The 19,606-nt window shown below is 39.0% G+C and overlaps 1 protein-coding gene across 4 annotated transcripts in view; it reads right to left on the bottom strand.

Moving 5' to 3' along the window:
* USP32 (ubiquitin specific peptidase 32) overlaps positions 1-19,606 on the bottom strand; it is a 219,310-nt gene that overhangs the window by 124,906 nt on the left and 74,798 nt on the right. For 3 of the 4 annotated variants that reach the window (XM_008011187.3, XM_037993075.2, XM_037993074.2), the window contains exon 3: positions 1,437-1,542. In XM_008011187.3, the coding sequence (XP_008009378.2) occupies positions 1,437-1,542 (106 nt within the window). Of the gene's footprint in view, positions 1-1,436; positions 1,543-2,456; positions 2,568-19,606 lie in introns of those variants that run through there. The other variant, XM_037993076.2, reaches the window with a different exon arrangement.

A 19,606-nucleotide genomic window follows, 5' to 3' on the forward strand; every position in this document is an offset into this window, starting at 1 on the left:
AACAAAATGTTACATTCTGTGTAATATAAACAGCTTCCATACTTCCCCTGGGAAATCTTCAATAAAATATGCAATGCTTATGAATGCTTTCGGTAAGGCAGATCTGTCTTTGGGGAGCTCAAACAAAACAATGAGGAGACAGAAGACCTTACAAATAAATGAACAAATTTTTTTAAACTAAATAAATCTATATCCTACAAAGCACAGAAGGATACCAAGCAACTGAGATTATCTTCCCTTTCACACTTAGCAGGGGAAATGGTGTCCTCTTATTACAGCATTTCCCTGATTAGCAGAATTTAAAGGTAATGAATGAGGTGCCACTCTTTTCTGTGCTTAGATAATTCACCTAATAAAATTAATTTCTGAAGTTAAAAGTAAAACATTAAAAAAAAAAACCTTTTACAAAGAACGTATATAAAATATTATCAAGTAAGTAAACTTCGTTTTGTTTGTGAAACAAAGAACAGACTACTACGTCTACGTCATCAGATTTTTTAAAAATAAGTTATACTGAGACAAAATGAACATCTCATAAAATTCACCCTTTTAAAGTAAACATTCCAGTGATTTTTAAAGTACATTTATAAGGTTGTGCAACTGTCAATCCTATGTAATTCCAGAACATTTTCACCAGAACATTTTCGCCAACCCAAAAGGAAACCCTGTACCCACTAGGAGTTGTTCTCCATTTCCCTCTCCCCGATACTTCCAGCAACCACTAATCTACCATTTTCTGCCACTGTAGATTTGACTAATCTTGAAATTTCATATAAATGGAATCATACCTATTGTGACTGACATCTATCACTAAGCAAAATGTTTTCAGGTTCATCCATACTGTAGCATGAATCAGTACTTTATTCCTTTTTATACCAGAGTAATTTTCCAGCATATGGATATATCATGTTTTATTTATCCATTTACCAGCTGGTGGACATTAGGGTTGTTTCCATTTTCTATCATGAACAATGGCGCTATGACTATTTCCATACAAGTTTTTTTTTGTGTGTGGTAAACATATGTATTCAATTTTATTGGGTATATACTTAGGAGTGGAATAGCTCGGACATACAGTAACAACGTTTAACAATTTGAGGAGCGCCAGGCTGGTTTCCAAAGTTGCTGCAGTACTTTATACTCCCATCAGCAATGTATGATGAGGGTTACAATTTTTCCACATCCTCCTCAACACTTGTCTTTATCAGGCTTTTTAATTTTAGCCACTCTAGAAGGTGTGAAGTAGTATCTCACTGTAGTTTTAATTTATATTTATCTAATGACTAATTATGTTGCACATTTTTTCAGGTGTTTGCCACTTGTATATCTTCTTTGGGAAAATGTCACTTCAAATCCTCTACCTGTCATCAGAATTTTGAGATAAATTATTCTATACATAGATGTGGTATTATTTTTGAGATAATAAAAGTACTTACATTTTGCTTTCTCTTCATCTTTGCCTCTTGTAAGGAGGACAAGTCCAACTATTAAATTATTGAAGTGCAGCCCTTTGGATGTTCCACCAAAAGAACAGTAAATCACCTGGAAGAAGATGATAAAGCCAACCTTAGGAGGCATCTCAGTTGTTGAGGAATCTGAGGCAGCTATCACCTTTAACAAATTTTATCTCCACTTCCAGAAAAGGCCCTGGTTAATTTTAGTGAAATGATGTTAAGTTTCTCCCTCTTCTTCCTCTTTTAGACCTTATTATTGCACTCAGTCAAGAATAGACTGTCTACTGTAAAATACATACAGATGGTCACCGACTTGATTTTTCAACTTTACAATGGTGTGAAAGTGATACACATTCAGTAGAAACCATACAGTATTCAATAAATTACATGAGATATTTAATACTTTATTATAAAATCTGATTTGCATTAGATGATTTTGCCCAACTGAAGGCTAATATAAGTGTTCTGAGCACACACACACATATATATATAAAAATTTTATTTTATTTATTTATTTATTTATTTTTTGAGATGGAGTTTCGCTCCTGTCACCCAGGCTGGAGTACAATGGTGTCATTTTGGCTCACTGCAACCTCTACCTCCCAGTTCAAGTGATTCTCCTGCCTTAGCCTCCCAAGTCGCTGGGATTATAGGCATGTGCCACCAGGCTGGGCTAATTTTGTATTTTTAGTAGAGATGGTATTTCACCATGTTGGCCATGCTGGTCTCGAAGTCCTGGCCTCAAATGATCTGCCCACCTCGGCCTCCCAAAGTGCTGAGATTACAGGCATGAGCCACCGCGCCTGCCCTGAGCACGTTTAAAACAGTCTAGGCTAAGCTCTGATGTTTGGTAGGTTAGGTGTATGAAGTGCCTTTTCAACTTACAATATTCCCAGCTTACAATGGGTTTATCGGCTGTAATCCCAGGGTAAGTAGAGGAGTATCTGCATATTACAGACTCACACAATTGAATTATTTATTCTTTCTCTTGGGAGTCCTTACCAAGGTCCGAGAGTACAAAGGTCCTCCAACAGCCACAATAATGTGATAAGAATTTTGTGCAATTACATAACTTCCTTCAACCTTTGGAAAAATCATGCACATTACTTTGATTGGAAAAAAAGATACTCTCTAACTGAATGTTCAGAAATTCAAAGAGACTCCAAAAAACATTTTTTAACACTCTCAGAAATAAGTATTATAGTAATCAGAAATAAAGAAGAACTATGCATAGGAAAGGGACAACAGAAATCACAATAAATTCATTCATTCAACAATTCTTTGTTGAGTGCCTACTATTTGTCAGGCAAAATTTCTGTCAATAAAAATGCATGATTAAAAAATAATTCGAGAAGTTTAACAGTCAACATGAAAACTGAAAATATATACTATTCACCAAATAATATTTATATATTTAATAACACCTGACAACTGACGTCAAAAACTATTTATCCTAGTGCCAGTGATAACTCAACCCAGCAAAAACTAGCCAAAGGAAACAGCTACAGAACATTAAAAATATTTTTTAAAAAACCAAACAAACAGAACTAACACACCTCATAGAGTAACTATTTTTAGTTGCCCCATCTCCCACTCCGAACTAGAAGAAAATAACAGGGAAAAACAAAAACAAAAACACCTTTATCCCTGGGGAAGGGCAGGAAAACATAATGGCCCCAGACCTTACAGATCCCCTACCACTGGGAAGAAGGAAGATCCATGTAAAGGTCCCACTCCCAATATCTGGGCACACAGCACCTGCCTAAAACTGAGACAGAAATAGGACTATAGAGAGCGTCCCCTCCCTACCACTCCCCACCGTCCACCCTTCTGCTAGCAAGCACTGAGGAATAAATAACTATAGTATACAGCTGGAGGGGAAGAAGAGTTTGTGGACAGAGACCTTCTCTGCAGTGTGATAACAAATAGAAGGTAAGATCAAAAGTTGAGGGTAGAGCAAACATTAGAAAAAATCTCTAAGAAAGAGCCCAAACCCCTTAAAAAAAAAAAAAAAAATTAACCCTAGAATGGAAATTGAGGCCTATATAGCACTGAGGGTAACCATAGCAACAAGACCAAAATTAAGCTTAACTACAGACTATAATGACTCAACCTCCCAAACTGAAGAAGGATACTACTTGGCTCAGTCTCTTCTGTCCTATATGAAACACTTATGTTTCAACCATAAATTTTAAGTCACAGAAAGAAAAAGGAAAATTCCAATATATTGTCAGAGACAAAGGAAAAATATGCTAACGGAGTTGAAGAATGCTTTGGAACAGCTCAAGAGTAAACTCAAAAGAGTTGCATAAGAGATTATCCAAAATGAAACAAAAGGCGGAAAATGTGAGGACAGCGAGCAGGGGAAAGTGGACAGAACAGAAAACCCAAGAGCTGTGAGATCATGTCAATGACGTAACATTCACGTAATCCTGATATCCTACAAAAAAAAAAAAGAGAGAATGGGGCAAAAGAAATATCTAAGGAGAAGACAAGGTTGGGGATTTTCAAAACAAATAGACACAAAACCACAGATAGTAAGAAGCTCAGAGAACAGGCAGAATAGATTACACTTCTAATCCCAAAAACCAACTAGACAAATCATATTGAAACTTCTCAAAACCAAAAATAAAAAGATGTTTAAGAAAGCCAGAAGAAAAAAAAAAAAATTACATTGAAAGAAACAAAAAATTATAACTGATTTATCATCAAAACTTATGTAAGCCAGAAATCAACGGTGTGAAATGTTGAAAGCACTAAAAGAAAAAAACTCAACCATAAGTCCTGTACCTGGTGAAAATATCTTTCAAAAAGAAAATATATTTTGCTTCTTTTTTTTTTTCTGTTGGGGGGGTGGAAACAAAAAGAGAAGTCATTACCAGCAAAAAAGGAACACAAAAACGTACCTCAGGCTGGAGGAAATACTATGCCATTAGAGATACATGTACCTCCATAAAGAAATAAGAATACTGGAAATGGCATAAATGAATGTAAACATAAAAGCATTTTTCTTATTTTTAAACACTGTGAAAGATAACTAGCAGTCTACAGCAGTAAGAGAAGAAATGTAATGTGTCTTTATAGAATATGTAAAAGTAAAACACGTAACAATAGCACAGAGGATGAGAGAAAGGAATTGGAAGTATACTGTTGTATAGTACACATAAATGTTGTCTAATACACCATTATATGGTTTATTATACCAATTCACATGTGGTATATCTCATCTTTAAATTGCCAGTCACCAGGAAATTACATGACCTTAGTACTCTAGTGTTTAAGCCTAACATTGACCTCAATAATAAACTCTTATTTTTATAATAATAAAAACAATAGCTAATATTTAAATGCTTATTATGTGGCATTTTACTACTGTAAGTTCTTTACCAGTATTAAGCCTTTAGATGACTCCACAAGGAATACTGGTATCCTCATTTTAGGGCTGGGGGAAACCAGAGCCCAAAGAGATTAAGTAACTTGTCCAAAGTCATACATCAATGAAGCAGCAGAGTCAGAATTTTAACCTAGGAAAGACAGGCTTCTGAAACTGAATTTTTAACCAACTTTTAGTTCTATAGTACAAGTAATATGTTAGTCTGTTTTGCATTGCTATAAAGGAATACCTGAGGCTAGGTAATTTTTATAAAGAAAAGAGGTTTGCTTGGCTTACGGTTCTGCAGCCTGTATAAGCATGGCACCGCATCTGCTCAGCTTCTCATGAGGCCTCAGAAAGCTTCCACTTGTGACAGAAAGTGAAGGGGGAACAGAGAGCAAGCATGTCACATGGTGAGAGAGGAAGTATGTGCGAGAGGAGAAAGTACCAGGCTCCTTTAAACAACCAGCTCTTTCATGAACTAACAGAGTGACAGTACACTCATTACTGTGGGGAAAGCACCCAGGCATTCATGGGGGATCTGACTCCATGATCCAAACACCTCCCACCAGCCCCCACCTCCAACACTGGGGATCACATTTCAATATGAGATTTGGAGGGGACAAATATCCAAACTATATCAATTATATACATTCATTTCTAGTTAATTTGTCTAGAATTATATGAAAGACATCATCAGCAAGACATACATCATTTTGGTGAAATCTCCTGAAGATTAAACAAACAAATTTCAAATGGTAACAAATTCAATTTATAAACACTGTGTTTTTGGCATCCCCTTCCATTCACTGTATCTTGATAATCCAGTCTCTTCACTTTTGACAATTTCATTGACCTTAATACAAAGAGTAAAGCAGTGACGGTAAAATTAACAAGGAAATTTTGAGTAGGGTATGACTTTCAGTTTTTCAAGTACTTGTAAAATGTAATAGATTTTGTATGGAATAAATTTGGTTGGAATATACTGCTACCTCCCTATCACTCCCAAAATACAAGTACAGCAATAACCTTCTAGAATCACCCAATTCATCTGACAAATGATTAAGAGAAAGCTCCCCAAAACCACCATTTCCTAAATTCTAGGATGTACATATTTTCCACCTTTTATCAATGTTTCAGAAAGCAGTATGCATCTAACACCTCTAATGTCTAAGTACTCTTTTTCACTCAAAAAAAAAAAAGGAACTATTTAAATGGTCGCCTATTATAAGGTGACCATTTATGGTGACTATTTAAATATTTAAAGACCTTATAATAGGTGACCATTTAAACATTTAGGGAATATTAAGTGCGATGTTCATTACTAATCAGCTTTCATTTTCGGATTTAGAAGAGGGAATAGGACAGCAAGGATGCTGGCAGTCCAGGGTGGTCTTGATGTCATTTTTTGAAAAGCACTTAATAAAGGTAAAGTGTTATTTATACAATTTGTTGCAAGACTTTTGTTTTAAAATCCCTATAATAATTTTCTGGCTGGGTGCAGTGGCTTATGCCTGTAATCCCAGCACTTTGGGAAGCCGAGACGGGTGGATCACTTGAGGTCAGGAGCTCCAGACCAGCCTGGCCAATGTGGTAAAACCTTGTCTCTACTAAAAATACAAAAATTAGCTAGGCATGGTAGCAGGCGCCTAAAATCCCAGCTACTTGAGAGGCTAAGGCAGGAGAATCACTTGAACCCAGAAGGCAGATGTTGCAATGAGCCAAGATTGCACCACTGTACTCCAGCCTGGGCAACAGAGCGCTGTGTCTCAAAATAAAAACAAAAAATTTATTTAGCTATTAGAAAAGGAAAGCCCAGAGCAATTAGGCAAGAGAAAGAAATAAAGGGTATGCAAATTGAAAGGAAGTCATCAAATTAGCCTTGTTACCAGATAACATGACTTTATATTTTAAAAAGATTCCACCAAAAAACTGTTAGAACTGATAAATTCAGGAAAGACTGCAGGATAGAAAATCAAAATACAAAAATCAATAGAATTTATATACACCAACAGTAAACAATCTAAAAAAGAAATCCCAAGTGAGTAATCCGAGTTAAAATAGCTACAAAGACTATAAAATACCTAAGAATCAGTTTAGCCAGAGATGTGAAAGGTCTATAAAAGGAAAACTGTAGAACACTGATGAAAGAAATTGAAGAGGACACACGCAAAAATGGAATGATATTCTATGCTCATGGATTGGAATAATTAATTTTTTTTCCTTTTTTTTTTTTGGAGACAGTCTCGTTGTGTTGCCCAGGCTGGAGTGTAGTGGCTCCATTTTGGCTCTCTGCAAACTCCACCTCCCAGGTTCAAGCGATTCTCCTGCCTCAGCCTCCCAAGTAGCTCAGATTATAGGCATGCACCACCATACCCAGCTAACTTTTTGTATTTTTAGTAGAGATGGGGTTTCACTGTGATGACCAGGCTGGTTTTGAACTCCTGGCCTCAAGTGATCTGCCTGCCTTGGTCTCCCAAAGTGCTGGGATTACAGGCATGAGCCGACCACACCCAGCCAGACTTCATTTTGTTAAAATGACAATACTAACCGAAGCTATTTATAAATTCAATGCAATCCCTATCATAATATCAATGACATTCTTCATAGAGAAAGAAAAAGAGAATTCTAAAACGTACATGAAACCTCAAAAGACCCCAAATAGCCAAAACAATCCTGAGCAAATAACAAAACTGGCAGCATCAAACTACCTGACTTTAAATTTACTAAAAACCTATAGTAACTGAAACAGCATGGTACAGGAGAAGGGCAGGGAAGAGCTGGGTAGAGAAAGGCAGGTGCCTGGCTAGGGCTCCACCCTCAGGCCTGTGCCCACGGACCTAGGTGAGGACAGGCACTCCTGCCTTGGTGCCCAAATGTTGCATTTTCCAAGACCAACCTGGCCTGCCACGCTCCCATCGTGTGCCTATAAAAATCCCAAGACCCTAGCAAGCAAAGACACACAAGTGGCCCTAGCAAGCAAAGACACACAAGTGGCTGGAAGTTGAGAGGAACATATCAGCAGAAGAACGCACAAGTGGCTGGATGTCCAGAGGAACACATCAGTTGAAAAGCACACTGACAGGCACTGGCAGATGCCGGCAAGCCACTGACCAACAGAACAACGCAGAGTTTGGCTGGGGCAGTCAGAGGAAAGTCCAGCAGCTGAGCGGCCCAACTCCAGCGGAAAACCGCCTTCCCAATCCCCTTTTGGCTCACAGTCCGTCTGTTGAGAGCTACTTCCACCATTCAAAAAAATCTTGCACTCATTCTCCAAGTCCACAAGTGATCCGACTTTTCTGGCACACCACGGCAAGAATCCAGGATACAGAAAACCCTTGGGATAATGCAGAGGGTCTAATGAACTGATAAACACAAGTCACCTAGAGATGGCAAAACTAAAAGAGCACACAGTAACACAAACCCACTGGGGCTTCAGGAGCTGTAAACATTCACCACTAGACACTGCCTGTGGTGTCAGAGCCCCACAACCTGCCCATCTGTATGTTTTTCCCTAGAGGTTTGAACAGCAGGGCACTAAAGAAGCAAGCCACACCCCTGTCACACACCCTGCAAGGGGGACAAGGAAACCTTTCCGATTCAGTACTGGCATAAAAACAGACACAGACCAGTGGACAACAGAGAACCCAGATATAAATCCACACATTTACAATCCACTCATCTTCACAAAAAAGCACAAAGAACATACAGTGGGGGAAAGAACAGTCTTTTAAAAAAAATGGTGCTGAGAAAAATGGATAACTATACTCAGAAAAAACTAGGTCAGAGAGGATGGCTCGTGTCTGCAATCCCAGCACTTTGGGAGGCCAAGGCAAGTGGATCACTTGAGGTCAGGAGTTCGAGACCAGCCTGGCCAACACGGCAAAACCCTGTCTCCACTAAAAATACAAAAATTAGCTGGGTATGGTGGCATGCGCCTGTAATCCCAGCTAGTGGGGAGGCTGAGACAGGAGAATTGCTCTAAACCCAGGAGGCGGAGGTTGCAGTGAGCCGAGACCGTGCCACTGCACTCTAGCCTGGGCGACAGAGGAAGACTGTCATAAAATAAAAAACAAGAAACTAGACTCCTCATTTTTCACCATACACAAAAAATCAAATCAAAGTGGACTGAAGGCCTAAATCCAAAACCTGAAACTATGAAACTACTAGAAAAAAACATTGGGGGAAACGCTCCAGGAGATTGATCTGGGAAGAGATGTTTTTTGTGTAATACTTCAAAAGGGCAAATAACAAAAGCAAAAATAGACAAATCGGATTTCATCAAGCTAAAAACTTCTGCTCAGCAAAGGCAACAATCAATAAAATTAAGAGACAACCTGTAGAATGGGAGAAAACATTTGCAAAATACCCTCAAGACTGTATAAGGAGCTCAAACAACTTACTAGCAAAAAACAAAACAAAAACAAACCCACAAAATATTCTATTTTTAAATGGGGAAATTCCCAGCACTTTGGGAGGCTAAGACAGACAGATAACGAGCTCAGGAGTTCGAGACCAGCCCGGGCAACATGGCAGAAACTCCCGTCTCCGTAAAAAATACAAAAATTAGCTGCACGTTGTGGCACACACTTGTAATCACAGTTACTCGGGAGGCTGAGGTGGGAGAATCACCTGAGTCCAGGAGGCTGATGTTGCAGTGGGCCAAGACTGTACCACTGCACTCCAGCGTAGGCAATGAAATGAGACTCTGTCTAAAAAAAATTAAAGAAATGGGCAAATGATCTGAAACCTTCAAAAGAAGACATAATAAATGGCCAGCAGTCACATGAAAAAATGTTCAACATCACTGATCATCAGAGAAATGCAAATCAAAACCACAATGAGATAAAATCTCATTTAACCCCAGTTAAAATGGCTTATATCGAAAAGCAGGCAGACTGGGCACAGTGGCACACGTCTGTAATCCCAGCACTTTCGGAGGTCAAGGCAGGTGGATCACAAGGTAAGGGGTTCAAGATCAGCCTAGGCAACATGGTGAAAGCCCGTCTCTACTAAAAATATAACATTAGCCGAGCATGGTGGCATGCGCCTGTAATCCCAGCTATTCGGGAGGCTGAGGCAGGAGAACTGTTTGAACCCAGGAGGTAGAGGTTGCAGTGAGCCAAGATTGTGCCACTGCACTCCAGCCTGGGTGACAGAGCAAGACTCCATCAAAGGGGGGAAAAAAAAGAAAGAAAGAAAGAAAAAGAAAAGCAGGCAATAACAAATGCTGGTGAGGATGTGGAGAAAGGGAAACTCTTGTATACCATTTGCAGGAATGTAAATTAGTACAGGCATTGTGTAAATTAGAACAGCCACGGCTGTTCCTCGAAAGACTAAAAATAAAATTACCATATGATCCAGAAAATTGCTACTGGGTATATATCCAAAAGAAAGGAAATCAATGTATCAAAAAGATACCTGTACTACCATGTTTATTGCAGCACCATTCATAAAAGCCAACGTTTGGAATTAACCTAAGTGCCCATCAACAGATGAATGGATAAAGAAAATGTGGTATATACACACACAATTGAATATTATTCAGCCAGAAAAAAGAGATTGGGTGCTGTGGCTCACGCCTATAATCCCAGCACTCTGGGAGGCCGAGGCAGGCAGATCACGAGGTTAAGAGATCAAGACCTTCCTGTCCAATGTGGCAAAACCCTGCCTCTACTAAAAATGCAAAAATTAGCTGGGTGCGGTGGCACGCACCTGTAGTCCCAGCTACTCAGGAGGCTGAGGCAGGAGAATCGCTTGAACCTGGGAGGTGGAGGTTGTAGTGAGCCAAGATCGCCCCACTGCACTCCAACCTGGCGACAGAGCAAGACTCCCTCCAAGGGAAAAAAAAAAAAAAAAGAAATACTGCCATTTGCAACAACATGGATGGAACTTGAGTTCATAATTTTTTTCTTCTTTTTTTTTTTTGAGGCGGAGTCTTGCTCTGTCGCCCAGGCTGGAGTGCAGTGGCACTATCTCGGCTCACTGCAAGCTCCGCCTCCTGGGTTCACGCCATTCTCCTGCCTCAGCCTCCCGAGTAGCTGGGACTACAGGCGCCTGCCACCACGCCCGGTTAATTTTTTTCTATTTTTAGTAGAGATGGGGTTTCACCGTGTTAGCCAGGATGGTCTCGATCCCCTGACCTCGTGATCCACCCATCTCGGCCTCCCAAAGTGCTGGGATTACAGGCTTGAGCCGCCGCGCCCGGCCGAGTTCATAATGTTAAGTGAAATAAGTCAAGCAGACCAGGTGTGGTGGTTCATGTCTGTAATCCTAGCACTTTGGGAGGCCAAGGCAGGAGGATCACTTGAGCTCAAGAGTTTGAAACCAACCTGGGCAACATAGTGAGACCTCATCACTACCAAAAAACAAAAATAAGCCAAGCACAGAGAGACAAATATCACATGTTCTCACTCATATGTAGGAGCTAAAAATAGATCTAGGTGTTTACCAGAGGATAGGAAGAGTAGTGGGGAGGAAAGGGGAATAAAGATAAGTTGATTAATGGGCCCAAATATACGGTTTGACAGAAGAAATAAAATGTAGTGTTAGATCAGTAAGGTGACTATAACTTATAATAATCTAGTGTACATTTCAAAATAACTAGAAAAAATTAATTCAAATGTTTCTAGCATAAAGGACAAACATTTAAGGTAATGAATATCCCAAGTACACTGAGATTTGATATTTACAAATTATGAATGGATTAAATGATCACATGTACTCCCCAAAAATATATATCTATTATGCATCGTTAAAGGAAAAGAACACTTTCTTAAACATTTTGTAGCCATGAATATCCAGTCAGAGACTCAGTATACTGTCATACTAATATAGAAGATTGATGTATGTGGTAATGATCTCACTAGCATCCTCTCAGACAATGATGTCATCCCAGTAAATAACATGATTAGCTAAACAATATGATTAGTAAATAATATGATTAGCCCAGTAAATAATATGATTAGAGGGAAATCTGTCTGTATTGTCAAAGAAAAAGACTTATACTATAATATACCAAAAATCTACCTCTTGCCTAATAGTTAAGAAGTCAAAAACGGGTAGATGTAGGATGGGTGCAGTGGCTCACGCCTGTAATCCCAGCACTTTGGGAGGCCGAGGTAGGAGGATCACCTGAGATCAGGAGTTCGAGACCAGCCTGGTCAACATGGTGAAGCCCCATCTCTACTAAAAATACAAAAAAATTAGCCAGGTGTGGTGGTTGGCGCTTGTAATCCTATCTACTTGGGAAGGCCAAGGCAGGAAAATCCCTTAAACCCAGGAGGTGGAGTTGCAGTGAGCCGAGATCGCTCCATTGCGCTCCAGCCTGGGCAACAAGAGTGAAATTCCGTCTCAAACAAAACAAAAAAAAAGGTAGATGTGTGTAGGTCTCCAGAGTTCAGAAACAGTTGTAGCACATTTCAACTGCTGCTTTCAGATACTGGTCCTTCCACTGTCTAATGGATATAGGGCAAAGGGTTATCCCTTATCCCACAGTTCCTTAGAGGAAATAGTTAAGTGACAGATACTGTTTTATCATGGCTTTTAGAATCAGAAAGGCCTGACTTTGAAGCCAGGCTTTATTAATATACCAACTGTGTGGTCTTAAGCAAATCACTTAACTTTCTGAGCCTTAGTTGCATTCCATGACACATATGTTGAAACAATGTGCCAAGTCTTCTCATTCCAGGACCTAAGCTGGAAAGCAGCCCATGGGTGGGAAATACTATCTCAGGACAGCAGGGGGAAGCCAGAGTTTGAAGTCACTTTGTTAACTAGTAAGAATTCAGCACTGATGAGCTCATAACTTTTGCTTGAAAATATTTTTCCAGAGTAAACTCTAGTACACCAATCTAACTGCTTGATTAATTCATCAACAGAACCAAATTAATGTTTTCAAATTTTCATTTTATATAATTCTCATGAGGATCAATACTTTTCAATTTAACTTTTTTTTTTTTTTTTTTTGGAGACAAGGTCTCATTCTATTGCCCAGGCTGTTGTGCCACTGCACAACCACAGCTCATCGCAACCTTGACTTCCCAGGCTCAAGTGATCCTCCTACCTCAGCCTCTCAAGTAGCTGAGAACACCGGCACATGCCATCACACCTTGCTAATTTTTTCATTTTTTGGTAAAGATGGGATCTCACCATGTTGTCCAGGCTAAAAAAAAAAAATTATCTTGACTGACACAGAGTTAAAAAGTAAAGTATACATAAGTTAAAAAGGCAAAAAATATATACCTTCCCAAAGAACTTGATGTCACCAATATACATGCTTAAAAACCATCTTTAGGTAATGACAAAGATGAACTATGAATTCATAAAATAAGTCATGCTGTATGTTGGTGAGTTTCGAAGAATAACTCAAACACAACATAAGGCTCATGGTATATACACTATGAAAACATTAAGTACTTATTTGCATAAAACATACTTACTACTGATAGTTTCAAATGTTAACATTTAAATGCAAGCTCTGTGGCTGGGCGTGGTGGCTCACACCTATAATCCCAGATCCCTGAACTTTGGGAGGCCGAGCCGGGTGGATCACCTGAGATCAGGAGTTCGAAACCAGCCTGGCCAATATAGTGAAACCTCATCTCTACTAAAAATACAAAAATTAGCTAGGCATAGTGGCGGGTGCCTGTAATCCCAGCTACTCGGGAGGTTGAGGCAGGAGAATCGCTTGAACCTGGGAGGCGGAGGTTGCAGTGAGCCAAGATCACACCACTGCACTCCAGCCTGGGTGACAGTGAGACTCCGTCTCAATAAATAAATAAATAAATAAATAAATAAATAAATAAATAAAATAAAGATTAAAAAATGCAGGCTCTATTCCTATATGTGTGTGTTTTGAAAAAAATTTTCCTTCTAAAACTAAAAAGTATGTGTGTTTACATTACTGTTTCTTCAGTGCAGAGTCCAATAGAACAAAATGTTTCTTTACTTCAAATGTGTTTCATAGTACTAACCATTTCATTTCTTTCCGGTATGTAAATATCTTAAGGTAGAGTCATGCTTAGCTCCAAAAAAATAATAAAGGGCCCCTTGAAATTCTGTAAATAATAACATACAAATGCAAAGTATAATTCCTGAAGTCTAAACAAAGAACAAATACTAAGGAAACAACTACCATGGATTAGAAAGCAGAATAGTACCCAAAGCCCACACTGAGTTGATCAGTCAGGCAGATGAGACACCTCATTGAACATCCAGAGTATTTAGGAGAGACCCCAAAAGAGTTAATCCTTAGTATCGAGGCAAACCATACTTATACTAAAGTCTATTCAAGACTCACCATTACAAAGCTTTAACACAGGATTCAAGAGGATTAGCTAATCTGTGTTTAAGTGTGTGCTAGAATAAAATCCAACATTTTAAAAATAAAGACAACAAATTCAGGTACTTATAAGGTTTACAGTGTCTACGAGATATCAAAAAGTTACTAGATACAAGAAACAGAAAATTGTAACCAATCACCAGAAAAGTATCAGGCAAAAGAGTGACAGAGATGATAAAAACTGGTATACAAGAAGTTTAAAACAGCTATTATAAATATGCTCAAGAATTTAAACAAAAGTAAAAACACGGAAATAGAAACTATATTTTAAAAAGAAACATGAAACTTTAGAGTGAAAAATATAATATCTGAACTAAAAAGTTATTGTTTGGTGTTTGTTTGTTTGTTTGTTTGTTTTGATACAGGGTCTTTCTCTGTTGCCCAGGCTGGAGAATACAGTGGCATGATCTTGACTCATTGCAACCTCTGCCTCCCAGGCTCAAGCAATCCTCCCACCTCAGCCTCCCAAGTAGCTGGGGCTACAGGTGTATACCACCACTCCTGGCTAATTTTTTGTATTTTTTGTAGAGGAAGGGTTTCGCCATGTTGCCCAGGCTGGTCTTGAACTCCTGGGCTCAAGTGATCGACCTGCTTAGGCCTCCCAAAGTGCTGGATTATACGGGTGGGTCACTGTGCCTGGCCCTGTGTAGCCTTAAAAGCATATTAAACACTACTGAATAAAAGAGCAGTAAACTTGAAGAAAGGGGAATAGGAACTATCCAATCTGAAGTACAGTGAAGAAAAAGAGCTAGAACTGGGGGTGGGTGGGGAGGAAAGGAAAGAAAATAATCAGTCTCAGTAACCTGTGAAAAACCACCAAGCTTTTTACATACCTGTACTTAGAGACCAAGAAAAGGGAAGGATGAACAGAAAACATATTTGAAGAACAGTACTGAAATACCTCCCAAATTTGATGATAAACCCATGGATCCAAAATGCTCAAAGAAACTCACATGTCCGAACAAAGGTGTATCATACATTCCTGAAAAATAGTAATAGAGAAAATCTTGAAAGCACTAAGAGGGAAAAAGATATACAGTGAAACAAAAATAAGAATAATCACTGACTTGTCATCAGAAACAATGCAAGCCACAAGACAACAGAAGAAACAACTTTACTATACTGAAAGAAGAAAAAAGCTCAGCCTAGGATTATATATCCAACAACAAAATTACAAATAATTTTAAGAAGGGCAAATGACTTAAGTAAAACAATGCAACATCTTTAGTCATTAGGGAAATGCAAATCAAAACCAGAATGACATACAACTTCACACCTACAAGAATGGCTGTAATACAATGAATAAGGCCGGGCATGGTGGCTCACGCCCATAATTAATCCTAGCACTTTGGGAGGCTGAGGTGGGTGGATTGCCTGAGCTCAGGAGTTCAAAACCAGACTGGGCAACACGGTGAAACCCCATCTCTACTAAAAATACAAAAAAATTAGCCAGGCATGGTGGCGTGCGCCTGTAGTCCCAGCTACTTGGGAGGCTGAGGCAGGAGAATAGCTTGAACCTGGGAGGCAGAGGTTGCAGTGAGCTGAGATCGCGCCACTGCACTCCACACTCCAGCCTGGGCGACAGAGTGAGACATCATCTCCAAAAAAATAAATAAAATAAAATAAAATAAAATAAAATAAAATAAAATAAAATAAATTAACAAGAATGTAAAAAAACCTGCAACACCCATACACTGTCGGTTGAAATGTAAAAGGGTACAGCTGTTCTGGAAAACAGCCTGGTAGTTCTTCAAAAAGGCAAACACAGAATTACCATATGACCTGACAATTCTGATCCAAAAAGGACTGAAAACAGAGATTCAAACAGATACCTGTATGCCAATATTCACAGCAGCATTATTTACAATAGAAGAAAGGTGGAAACAACCCATAAAAAATGAATGAATAAAATGTGGTATATACACACAGTGAAGTATTATTTAGCCACAAAAAAAAAAAAAAAATGGGTGTTTGCAGCCATTACAGCTCTCCAGCACCTTTAGCTCACTGAGCTCCTGCAGAGGGAGCTGAAGAGTAAGTAAACATTCTCAAACACAGCATGGCCTGTACAAAACAGAGAGCCTGCAAATTGACCATGGTAAAGCACACAGGAAGCAATTAGCCATAAAAGCCATTCACAAGAGTGCACCCTCTGTTGGAGGGGTAAAGAAATGTCATCATTACAGGCCTGGTACTCTGTGACACTGAACATTATCAGAAGTCCACTGAACTTCTGATTCACAAACCTCCCTTCCAGCATCTGGTATGGGACTTCAAAACAGATCTGTGCTTCCAGAATACAGCTACTGGTGCTCTGCAATGATGGTTGACCTTTTTGGAGACATCAACCACTCTGCCAGCCATGCCAAACATGTAACAATTATGCCAAAAGACATTCAGCTACCTTGCAGCATATATGGAGCACATGCTTAAGAATATGCTATGATGAGAAACACTTCATTCTCAAAAAAGAAAAAAAAATTCTCTCTTCCCTGTTACTGGTAGTTCTGAACCCTAGGTTTTTTTCCCCCATGGGGTAAAAAGCTACCTAAGTAAATGACTGCAAGTGGGAAAACGGGGAACAGAAATCAGGTACAGGGAGTTTTTCTATTTTCATGTTGCATGAGAATTTTTAATATAAATATGGGTATATAAAGCATTAATGCAAGTCAGAGTGCTTCAGTGAGCAAGTTTCCACAGTTCAACTAGTAAGTACATATTTTTAATATTGTCTCTCTTGTGTTGTTCCTGTAACTGCAAAAAAAAGGAATGGGCCAGGCACGGTGGCTCACGACTGTAATCCCAGCACTTTGGGAGACTGAGACAGATGGATTACTTGAGGTCAGTAGCTCGAAACCAGCCTGGCCAGCATGGTGAAATCCTGTCTCTACTAAAAATACAAAAATGAGCCAGGTGTGGTGGTGGGCACCTGTAGTGCCAGTTACTCAGGTGGCTAAGGCAGGAGAATTGCTTGAGCCTGGGAGGTGGAGGTTGCAGTGAGCAGAGATCACGCCATTGCACTCCAGCTTGGGGAACAGAGCGAAACTCCAACTCAAAAATACAAACAAACAAAGGAATGAAGTTCTGATATATGCTACAAATGTATGAATCTTGAAAACATTATGATAAGTGAAATAAGCCAGACATAAAATGGCAAATATTGTATGATTCTACTATATGAAATATTTAGAACAGGCAAATTCATAAAAACAGAAAGTAGACTGGAGGTTATCAGGGGCTGGGGAGGAAGAGGAATGAGAAATTATTGCTTAACAGGTACAGTATTTCTGTTTGGTGTGATGAAACAAGAATTATTTTTCCATGTGAATTTGAGAAAAATGGAGTGATGAAAAATGTTGAAAATAGATAGGCGTGGTGATTGGGCAACATTGTGAATGTAAATACCACTGAAATGTTCACTTAAAGGTGATTAAAATGGGCCAGGCACAGTAGCTCATGCCTAAAACCCCAGCACTTTGGGGGGCCAAGGCACGAGGATCACTTGAGCCCAGGAGTTTGAGAACAGCCTGGACAATGTAGTGAGACCTCATCTCTACTAAAAAAAAAACTAAAAATTAGCCAGGCATGGTGACGCATGCCTGTAGTACCAGCTACTTGGGAGGCTGAGCTGGGAGGATTACTTGAGCCAAGGAGGTCAAGGCTACAGTGAGCCGTGATCAAGCCACTGCACTCCAGCCGGGGTGACAGAGTGAGGCCCTGTCTCAAAAAAAAAAAAAAAAAAAAAGATTAATTTTATGTCATAAATCCCAATACTTTGGGAAGCCAATGCAGGAAGATCGCTTAATGCCAGGACCCTTACCACTACAAAATATTCAAGAATTAGCCAGGTGTAATGCCATGTACCCACAGTTCCAGCTACACAGGATGTTAAAGTGGAAGGATTTCTTGGGCCTCTGAGATTGAGGTACCACTGCATTCCAGCCTAGGCAACACAGTGAGACCAGCCTGGCCAACATAGTAAAACCCCGTCTCTACTAAAAATACAAAATTATCTGTGCATGGTGGCGTGTGCCTGTAGTTCCAGTTACCTGGGAGGCTGAGGCAGGAGAATCACTGGAACCCAGGGGGTGGAGGTTGCAGTAAACTGAGATCGTGCCACTGCACTCCAGCCTGGGCGCCAGAACCAGACTCTGTCTCAAAAAAAACAGAAAACAAACAACAAAAAAACAGCCAACTGGCTTTTTTGTTGATCATGACTGTTAAACATTTTTAAAATCAGTGGTACAAATTATGACATAGAAAGCATGTGTATCAGTTTTGTAAATGACAAAGTTGGTAGGGATAGCTAAAAGGTAACAGAATTAAATCAAATTCATCTTAGGTTGTGACACTAGGCTAAAAGCAACAAAATTACATTTAATCTATTTAAATTGCAGTTTCCTTACAAACTCAGCATACATAAATATATAGAAGATCAAGCTTGAAATTTTTAGCCAACAAAGTGATGACCTTTTTGCTTGTTTAGGCTAATATAATTTCATGCTGAATGGTAGTAATTAAAGAATTAAATATTCTCCTACTTTTCACTAATCTAATTCCATCTAGAGAACAGCATGGGATTAACCATTATGCATATTAAGTGTGGTTAAGCAGCAGCAGTAAAAAGGACTTGTTCACATCTCTAGAAGGGAAAGTTCCAGTTTCCCAATTCAAACAGCTAAATTCCACCTCCATGAAGCAGCGGATTTCCAGTTGAGACTCAAGTAAAGACAACAAAAATTTCAGGATTATGGAAGTGTGACAAAATCATTAGTGACTTTTAGCTGCACCCCTACCTCCAAACCCAGAAAACGAGGCTGGGACTAGGTCAGGTGAATTTACAGAATTGTTTTACTGCCCCCAAACTTAAATGGAGTAGAACCAAAACACAAAAATTTTACTGAAATAATGATATCCTACATCATTTTCAAGTTGGTGTGCTACATCAATTTATAACATCCAACATTTAGCATGATACAAAAACTGTAGCCTTGAGAAAAATGTTAGAGAAGGATGTGAGTGAAAAATTGACCACTTTTTAAAATAAGTTATTAGTTACAATGGGATATTATTCAGTCATAAAAAAGAATGAAGTTCTGATACATGTTACAACATGAATGAACTTTGAAAACATTATGCTAAGTGAAATAAGCCAGACACAAAAGGACACATATTACATGATATCACTTACGTGAAGTAATTTGAATTGGCAAATTCATAAAGACCAAAAGTTGACTGGGTGTTATGAGGGTTTAGGGGAAGGGGTTGGGAGCATTAATGGTTAATGGGTCGAGTTTCTGTTTGGGATGATGAAAGGTTTTAGAAAAAGATAGTGGTGATGGCTACAAAATATTGTTAATGTAGTTAGTGTCCGTGAACTGTACACGTTAAAATGGTTAAAATGGCAAATATTACGTTTTATATATTTTGCCACAA

This window comes from Chlorocebus sabaeus, chromosome 16 (assembly GCF_047675955.1).
Source record: "Chlorocebus sabaeus isolate Y175 chromosome 16, mChlSab1.0.hap1, whole genome shotgun sequence".
Taxonomy (NCBI): domain Eukaryota; kingdom Metazoa; phylum Chordata; class Mammalia; order Primates; family Cercopithecidae; genus Chlorocebus; species Chlorocebus sabaeus.